Source organism: Dipodomys ordii, unplaced genomic scaffold (genome assembly GCF_000151885.1).
Source record: "Dipodomys ordii isolate 6190 unplaced genomic scaffold, Dord_2.0 Scaffold1, whole genome shotgun sequence".
NCBI classification, from domain to species: domain Eukaryota; kingdom Metazoa; phylum Chordata; class Mammalia; order Rodentia; family Heteromyidae; genus Dipodomys; species Dipodomys ordii.
In genome coordinates this window covers 24,240,045-24,250,134 of record NW_012267217.1, presented here as the reverse complement: position 1 = coordinate 24,250,134, position 10,090 = coordinate 24,240,045, and the positions used below count along the sequence as shown (strand labels likewise).

At 38.9% G+C, this 10,090-nt stretch overlaps 1 protein-coding gene across 1 annotated transcript in view; it reads right to left on the bottom strand.

The window, feature by feature from the left end:
* The window catches only part of Cog3 (component of oligomeric golgi complex 3), a 68,109-nt gene that overhangs the window by 1,942 nt on the left and 56,077 nt on the right, over window positions 1-10,090 (bottom strand). Inside the window, exons 17-18 of the mRNA XM_013010991.1 lie at window positions 5,272-5,399; window positions 4,271-4,369 (exon numbers count right to left, since the gene is read on the bottom strand). Coding sequence (XP_012866445.1) covers window positions 4,271-4,369; window positions 5,272-5,399 — 227 coding nt within the window. The remainder of the gene's footprint in view (window positions 1-4,270; window positions 4,370-5,271; window positions 5,400-10,090) is intronic.

Here is a 10,090-nt window from a genome sequence, read left to right as displayed (position 1 = left end):
TCAAATTATTTTTATGGTGTTTGCTTGGTTTTATTTTGATAAAGGTCTTTTTATATGGTATAGCTGGTGTCAAATCCACAATCCTCCTACCTTAGCCTCTTAAGTGCTGGGATCAAGATAAATTTTTATAGCCACTAGGCCCATGAGGAGCTACCCTCCATTACTGAATCCAGGCCCAAAAGTCATTTAAAGTCCAGGGACTAATGACACATTACAATAGCACTTACAAAAGACAGAAATATATGTTCCACAAAGATGTGATCCCTGGCAACAGCCAGTAAACTGAGACTGGACCAGACTGGAGAAAGTTATCTACAAAGAAGGTGACTGGGACTTTGGACTTGAATATGAACTATAGATCAGACAACAGGACTAACAAATTCCTGCTTTGATAACTATATAGGAGGAGTATGAAGAGGATAAGGAAACATCTTTCTCTCTTAGATACTCTGAAGTGTCACCCAACACACTCTCATGTTACTTAAAAGAGGGGCTAGGGAATGGCTGGGAAGGTGGTTCAGTGGTAGAGTGCTTGCCTTGCATGCATGAGGCCCTGAGTTCGATTCCTCAGTCCCACATAAGCAGAAAAAGCTAGAGGTGGTGCTGTGGCTCAAGTGGTAAAGCGCTCGCCTTGAGCTAAAGAGCTGAGGGACAGCACCCAGGCCCAGAGTTCAGGCCCCACAACTGACAAAAAAAAAAGAGGGGGGGGCTAGGGAGAAGTGGGGGAAAGTGAAGATTAAAGCAAACTGATCAAATTGTAGGTTGGGAAAAGGATATTTGGGAGCTCCTTATGCCACCGCTGCATTTTTCCCTTCAAGTTGGAAATTGTAACAAAATGAACTTAAAACTCAAAATTTTGGTACTACAGATTGTCCCCCAAAGGCCCATGTATCCAAGGCTTGGTCCTCCAGCATGGTGCTACTGGGAGGTGGGTAAACGGTAAGAAGTAGAGCCTCAGGAAGGTCTTTGTGTCACTGGGACATGCCATGAAGAGGGCAGGCTCCTGTCCTCCTCCTCTCTTTTGCTTCTTGGCCAGGAAGGCAGCAGTTCTGCTGCACCATGGGCTCCCACGAAATGCAGCATTACTACAGCCTAAAAGCCACAAGGCCAATAAGCCATAGACTAAGAACCCCACACTATGAGCCAAAATAAATCTCTTCCCTTTAGAAGCTGATTACTTCACATTTTGTTACAGTGATGGAAAACAAAGTTAAGTAACACAACTGAATCTTAGGATCTAGCAACTCCATATCTTTGTTACTATAACCCACTACAGCTGCAGAAAAAGAAAAGTAGACAACCAAAATGAATAGTCTCCTGGACTGAGTCTTCCTTTTCCTTCACTGTCCACAATGACTTTGCACTCACAGATGTGATGTCCTCAAATGGGCACTTCTGCAAGCTCCCCTCACACCCATCACGTCCCATCGGTGCACATACACTTGAGTTCCTCCTTTCACAATCACCAAAACTCCACAAGCCTACCAAAAGCTCCACCCTGACCATTCCTGAGGTTCCAGCCACATTCCGTTCCCAAGATATTATGCTCTTTCTTGATCTGCCCATACAACCATGTGTTTCCCTTATTTGAGAGAGAGAGAGAGAGAGAGAACAATAACTCACAAAAATGGTTATATATAGGGAGGGTAAAGTCTGGAGGGAAATGGAAAGGAAAGCAAGGCTTCTACCTTGCTCCATAATCCTGACTTGGGAAACACATAAATATTTTACACAAACGTATTAGTTATATCAAATATCTAAATAATGAAAACAAGCCTCACTAAATATGGAGGGTAAAACTGAATAGAAAATAGTCACTTCAAATGATATATAAAAAGCTCTGAGGCTAGGCATGGTGGCTGTCACCTATAATCCCTTCTACTTAAAAGGCAGAGATTAGTAGGATCCCTGACCCCTATCCCTAAAATAACTAAAGCAAAATGGTCTTGGGGTGGCTCAAGTGGTAGGACACCTACCTAACAAATACAGACCCCTAAGTTTAAATCCCATTTCTAACTCCCCCAAAAGTACTGACTGTAGTATAGCTCTAGATCTAGACCTACCTTGTTAAATACAACCCCCTACCTATCCATGCAAAGGAATATACACTGCCATCAAAAAGAATGATATTAGCTTGGGCGCTGGTGGCTCACACCTATAATCCTAGCTACTCAGGAGACTGAGATCTAAGGACTGTGGTTTGAAGCCAGCCTGGGCAGAAAAGTCCCCATGAGACTGCCCAGGCAGGAAAATCCATGAGATTCTTAGCTCCAATGAACTGCCAGAAATCCAGAAATGGTGGTACGGCTCAAAGTGGTGGAGTGCTAGCCTTGAGCAAATGAGCTCAGGGACAGTGCCCAGTCTGTGAGTTCAAGCCCTACAACTGACTGGAAAAAAAGTTCTTACAGGTTGATTCATTGCAACGATGAGATGTACAAGAAGCTATGTTGAAAAATGAACTTTACAATTTACGCAGCCTCCGGGGGGAGGAGGGAGTGTAGTTGTGGAGATGGGAGGGAAGGGATGGTAGGGGAAAAACAAAGGAGGAGACAACACTTGGTAAGAAATGTACTCATTACCTTGTTCATATAACTGTAACCCCTCCTCTATACAGTATTCTCACAATAAAAAAACTTATTAAAAAATAAATTAAAAAAATACAAAAGTTCTAAACTATGCCAGAACATGTAGTTAAGAAGTACCAATTAAGAAAGCTATAGGGGCTGGGAAGATGGCTCAGTGGTACAGTGCTTGCCTCGCATGCATGAGGCCCTGGGTTCGATTCCTCAGCACCATATAAGCAGAAAAAGCTGGAAGTGGTGCTGTGGCTCAAGTGGTAGAGCACTAGCCTTGAGCTGAAGAGCTGAGGGACAGCACCAGGCCCAGACAGAGTTCAGGCCCCACAACCAACCAAAAAAGAAAGGAAGGAAAGAAAGGGAGGGAGGGAAAGAAAGAAAGAAAGAAAGAAAGAAAGAAAGAAAGAAAGAAAGAAAGAAAGAAAGAAAGAAAGAAAGAAAGAGAGAGAGAGAGAGAGAGAGAGAGAAAGAAAGAAAGAAAGAAAGAAAGAGAGAAAGAAAGAAAGAAAGAGAGAAAGAAAGAAAGAAAGAGAGAAAGAAAGAAAGAAAGAAAATAAGTTAAGCCAGGTGCCAGTGGCTCAGACCTGTAATAATAGCTATTCAGGAGGCTGAGATTTAAGGACCATGGTTTGAAGCCAGCCTGGGCAGAAAAGTCCCCATGAGACTCTTATCTCCAATTAATCACTCAAAAACCAGAAGTGGCACTAATCTTAAGCACAAAAAGGCTCAGGAACAGCATCCAGGCCCTGAGTTCAAACCCATAACTGACAACAGCAACAAAAAAAGAAAGGCTGTAAGTTATCTGATTCCATTTAAAGAAGTATCTAAAAGGCAAATCCAGAGACAAAAAGGACATGAGGAGAGAAAAAGAATCTACTCCTGAGAAAGGAATGCCATTTGGGAATGATGGAAATGTTCCGGAATGCCAAAGTAGGGATGGTCGAACAATTCTGTAAATGTACTAAAAACCACGAAACTCTATACTCTAAAAGGATGAACTATGATATTCAATTTTATCTTAATAATGATAGGCTCCATTTCTCCTTCTTTCTTTTTCCCATTACAATAAAAACTCTTAAAAGATTTATTCAGAAGAGGACTGTCCCAAATTTCCTTTCCAATATCTACTCATTTCAATCACACTTTCTTCAACCATACCTCTCCATCTAAAACTTACCATCTACTACACTTCTAATCTATACTAAGCTTAGCAATGAAAAGTAAACATTCTCAAAGCACCAGACTACTGCTAATATATAGCAGGTACTCAATTCACATTCGCTGACTGCATTAAATTTGGAATGAGAGCTAGCAACTGGGCTTCATATTCAGATTTTTTTAATTTGAAGAAAAAAAACAGAACTACTTCTAGTATCTATTCTACTCTCTAAAATAACTTCTATTACTATGCGTATTTCAAACGTAATTGTAAATTAACTGGCAGTATTTGGGGCCTTCACAAACAGACCATTCAATTTAAACACAGTAATTTTCACTATCAGAAACTTAAAATGCAGCTGAATACTCAAAAGCTATCCTATAAAACTGGAAACAGCAATTCAAAATTCAAATTCTTGTTCATTCAAATAACATAATGCACAGTGTGGTTTTAAAATGAAAACTAAAAACACAATTATCTACTCAAATGAAATAACCATAGAGCCTAAAAATATCAGATCTTCAGTGTCCATTACCTGTTCCATGGAAGGACAAGCAATGACCTCGATGTCTTCAGGGCTGAACTCTTCCTTTAACAAGGTATGGAACTTCTGGAAGACTTGCTGAATGTTATTCTTAGAAAGAAGGGCAGGTGACCATATGAGATAAGTCACAGAAAACACACCTACACCTTAAACATCAAGCACTGAGAGTGTTAAATCACCATGATTTTTGCAAAAATAGGTGGCGGGAATATATTTTTAATGAGATTTCCAAAGATGCAGAATTTGCACATGCTAGTGCAACCTGATCAAGACTTATCAGCTAATATTTCCTGGAAAAACTAAGCTCTTGTAAAACCTATGTCCCCAGAGATTTTACTAAAAGTCTTCAGCAATTTCTTAGAGTTTATTAGACTTTTTTATTTTATTTTTTGTCAGTCATGGGCTTGAACTCTGGGCCTGCCCACTGTTCCTGAGCTCTTCAGCTCAAGGCAAGTGTTCTACCACGTTTGCCACAGCGCCACTTCCTTCAGCAATTTCTTATGCAAAAATAAACTACCAATGTTTCAAAACATATAAAATGTACTTTAAAAATCTGCCAATGGCTTGGGTAATGATGTGAGCTTAACATAAACTGGATGTTATAAGTCTTAAATTTTCTCTGAGACTTAATCCCTTGGTGGCTTCTGGAAGCAATTTATTTCCAATACTCACTAGGAAAATGGGGCCTGAAATGCTGTGGCCCAGTGTGGGGGCCAAACGCCATGTGAAGGGGTGTTGAGTTTTTGTTGATTTGTTAATTTCTACTTTAAATTAACATAGAAAACTTAAGACAAAGTGACAGTGAAGGGAAAAAGAGATAATCTGACAGCTCAAGGCTCAAAGGCCTTTCATCTGCTTCATCTGTAATTATTCATCTGCTTCACTAAGTAGTTCCCTAACACTTTCAGTGTCTACGGGAAGAGCAAATGGTAGATGAGAAAAGCCACTTAAAGTTACAGTCCAACATTCGAATAAACTACCATTCTACTCACCTTAACAGGCTTGAACAAGATGAACTCTGTCTCTTTGTTGGACAGGTAGAGTGACATGCTTTTCAGTATCAGTGGCAGCTTTGTCTTTAATGTTTTATAGGCAGTTGTCCCAAGTTCACCAACTTTAGCTGTAAAGAAATTACCCTTATTAGTAGTCACAAAGGAGAAAAGAACAAAGATGACTTAAGAAAGAGAAAAATAGCAAATGGCTCCTTATTTCCCCAAAGAATTTCTTTTATAATTCTTGTGTATTTGTACAGTTTAATCACAAGCCCTATAAACATACATGTTTCTACAACATATATGAACTCTAATCCTTAGGGCTAAGGTAGCAAACTACCACCCTTAACTGTTCTCTTCCCTCACTCCCTCAGCACACTTCAGGACACATTTCAGGACCTACAATAGGTATCTTTAGATTTGGCAACAGGACATAAGGCTTACTTATTTATACATATGTATATTATGCTATTTTTAGAGACACTAGCAAAAATTACTTCATATGAACTGATGCAATCGGAGGCAATCTCTAACCAGTTTGCTTGGGTCACACAAGTTTAAGGAAATGAAATGTCCATGTTATATTCTTTTTTAACCATTTGTTACATTCTTACATTGTATTAACAGACAAGGAATAGAATTCCAGAAGTTTTGAAGTAATTACATAACTCAAATGCAGTTAATATCTGAAGGAACTACAAAGAACAGAGCAGTCACTTGTATGATAGCAAAGGAAAAGATGATTCATTTCAAAGATGCTCAAAATTAAAGTAAATTCAAACAGTGAGAAATTTACAAATTGACAAAAATTAGCAAAATAGATTGTAGATATCCATGTTTGACAAGAGTATAAAGAAAATTCTCAAGCTCCACATTTACAGATTCAACCAACTACAGATTTAAAATATTCCAAAGACAAAAGTGTGACTGTACCAAGCATATATGGACTATTGTTATTTTCCTCTAATCAATATATGTAATTACAGCATTTATATTACATTAACTATTACAAGTAATATGGAGATAGAGAATACAGGAGGATGCTCCTCAGATATTTTGCAAGTACACCATGTTTATATATAAGAGACCAGAGCATCTGTGCATTTTGGCATCTGCTGGGTGGCCTTGAAACCATCCCCAGCAGCTACTAAGAAACAATGAATCTTCCTCACCAGAGTCTCCCATCAAGAAATACAAAATGATTCAACCTCATTGGGAGGATATTAGACAATATCTAGGCAAACCACAAGTACATATACTTGTTTACCTAACATTTCCACTGACAAAAATTATTCTATATACTCACAAAATACTAAGGTAGGTCAGGATCAGTGACTCACATTCCTAGACATTCAGGATCTCACCTCAAAGCCTGTCTAAGCAGACAAAACTGAGAGACTCTTATCCTCAATTAAGCAAAAAGCTGGAGTGGAGGCCTAGCTCAAACAGTACAGCCTCAGCCATGATGAAAAAAGCTGAGAGAAAGTAAGAGACTCGGAGTTCAAGCCCCAGTGCTAACAACAATAGAAACCCAGAGACCAATGGAACAGGCTAGAAGGCCCAGAATAAACCCACACACCTAGCCACCTAGCCTCCTTTGAAAAAGAAGCCAAAAATATTTGTTGGAAAAAAGGATGGTATCCCCCATAAATAGTATAGGAAAAACTGGATATCCATATGTAGAAGACTAAAACTTAATCTTTGTCTCATACTTTGTGGTAATATCAATTCAAACTGGATCAAAGACCTCCCTGTAGGGGCTGGGAATGTGGTTTAGTGGTAGAGTACTTTTGCCTAGCAAGCATGAAGCCCTGGGTTCGATTCCTCAGTACCACATAAACAGAAAAGGCTGGAAGTGGTGCTGTGGCTCAAGTGTTAGAATGCTTGCCTCGAGCACAGAGAGGCTCAAGGACAGTACCCTGGCCCCGAGTTCAAGCCCCAGGACCAGGAAAAAAAAAAAAAAGACCTCACTTTAAGAGCTGAAATCTTGAAACCACTATAAAAACAAAGGGAAACTCCTAGGCACTGGAGTTTCTGCATGGGCAAAAACTCCCTGAATAATATTCCATATCCTCATTGGGATATGGGGCTGGGAAGGTGGCTCAGTGATGAGTGCTTGCCTTGCATGCATGAGGCCCTGGGTTCGATTCCTCAGCACCACATAAACAGAAAAAGCTGGAAGTGGCACTGTGGCTCAAGTAGTAGAGCACTAGCCTTGAGCTAAAGAGCTGAGGGACAGTGCCCATGCCCAGAGTTCAGACACACGACCAACAAAAAAAACAAAAAAAAAAGAAAGAAAGAAAAGAAAAGATAGGAAAAATTCCATGGGCTCAGCAAACAAAAGAAAGAACTGACAAATGAAACTGCATTAAGCTTAAAAGCTTCTGCACAGCAAAGGATTATAATTTCTAAGCTAAGGACAGCCTACAGAATGGGAAAAGAGCTTTGCTAGCTATATATCTGCAAAGGGTCTAATAACTTGAATTTACTAGGAGCTCAAAAAAACTAAAGCCTCCAAGAATCAAAAATCCAAAGGAGCAACCCAAAGGGCAAAGAAGCTAAACAGTTCTCAGAGGAAGAAGTTCATATACTCAATAAATGCATGAAGAAATGACGAATATATCTCTGGTGTTATTTGCAGGAAAAGATGGATCTGGAAAAGATACTAAGCAAAGTAAACCAGACCCAGAAAGATAAAGGGTGTATATTTTCTCTCACATGTAGATCTTAAGCTCATAATACCACCTCTCATAGAAGCATAAGCAGGGGCATATGTTTATATATACAATTTAACTGACTCTGGTATATACAAGGGTAAAACTTCATGCAGTAAACATTTAAACAAGTAGTAAGACTGTTTAACAAAATGAGTATCAGGGAGTTGAAACAAGATCATAAAGGGGCTGATGGGGGTAGATAGATGAAAAAGGGAACAAGGGACAAATACAGCACGAATTCTCAATATACGTATGTGATAAATGAAGTTGAAAATGTGAAACATGTCTGGGGAGGAGGGAACAGACAGATCAAGAAGCACCCAACACTTAGATGGATATATGAAACTGTAACAACCTTGTACAAGCTTTGTAAGTTCAGAAAATCTTAAACAATTTTTTAAAAATACAAAGATTATGTTCAAAGGAATTTTCACTAAATATATTTTAAAAAATGAACTGAAGATATTCTGAATATTTACTCATCGAATTCCCAAAGAATCTCTGACAACATGCTGTGAACCCATTAAGCAGAGTAGTAGGGCTAGAGTAGGGGTCAGAAAGGGCTACAAGATGCATGGAAAATGGTAAGATAAACAGTACAACCTCATTTGGATAATTCATTTTATCTTCTTTTTTTGTGCCTATGCTGGGTCTTAAACTCAGAGCCTTGAACTCTTTCACTCAAGGTTGAGGCTCTACCACCAGAGCCATGCCTCTACTTTTTGCTGGTTAATCAGAAACTGGAGTCTCTCAGATTTGTTTGGCTTCACAAAGTGATCTTAATACCTGAACCTCCTGAGTGGCTAAGATTACAGAGTGAGCTATTAGCATATTTAGGTAACTCTTAAAGGCTATGTGTGCTAACATGCACATAATTTGGGAAAGGAAACTATAATATAATGGTTGTAGATAGAGAATTATTTTTCATTTTATATCTTTCATAGTTTAAATTTCATGCCATATTAAAAAAAAACTGGAGTGATGGTGGCAAAACAAGGTTTAAAAAAAAAGTGCCAATGCTTCCAAGAAGAAATCGCTCAAGAACTGCTTACTTTTCATTAAATCATTGAAAGCCCCCTCAAGACACCACGGGGTTCTGTCTTCACCATCATCAACACACTTCAGGTATCACTAAACATTTCAGAGAGCTTAAAAACCACAAAAAGTGTACTGGCTAGTGAACACAAGGCCCACTAAGAAGGATATATGCCCTAGACAGAATTAACAAATTGGCATCCTAATGTATAATTCACTTTCCTGGGAATTTATCATAACAATCCCCAAGACCTAGGGAGGAGGGAGGAGTGGGAAGGCATGTGTCCTAAGACAGTTCATACACTATCCTCCATGTTCCCGCCTCAACTGGCCCACAAATCTCTTTGACATTTAAGTGGACTTCATGCATTAGAAATCATAAAAAAAAAACCTCCATGTGACTAAAGTAGCAGAAGGCAAACTACAAGATAGACTGAATTGGCACTGCATTCTCTGAGATCTCACTTTAAAGAACCAAATGAGTTAAATAATCACACAGCAAGGCCTAGTCCAATCTGGCCTGTCACTACTCTTTTATCGGCTCCCACTTTACTAACAATTTTAATGATGCTGAAGTGAGCAATCCCTAAGCACTTTGAGCTTTATTAGGACTCTACCTGAGAAGATGACAGTCCTTATTTTGAAAGAATCTTTTCAAAAGGGAAAGAACAATACATTAATTAGGCATCAAGTTCCTGGGCATAAATGTACTAAATATGCCTGTGCCTGTATGCTGCTTTTATCTATTTTAAGGAAGATTTACTGCCCTTAAACAGTTTCATTTACATAAACATTCAAAATACAAATCTGGTCCTATTTTTAAATAAGTCCTACATAAGCAACCAAAATCTTAAGCCAAATACACCAATGAATTTAAAGATGATGAGAATTTTTCTAAGAGCCTTGCTGCAATAAGAACTGACAAGTTTGCTTCTAGACTGTGAGGAATCATTAAGAACTGACAAATGAATCCGCAAAGAAACAACTGCCCAATAAATAAGTGGGCGAAAGACTTAAAGAGAAACTTCTCTGAAGAAGAAAGAAGGATGGCCAATAGACACATGAAG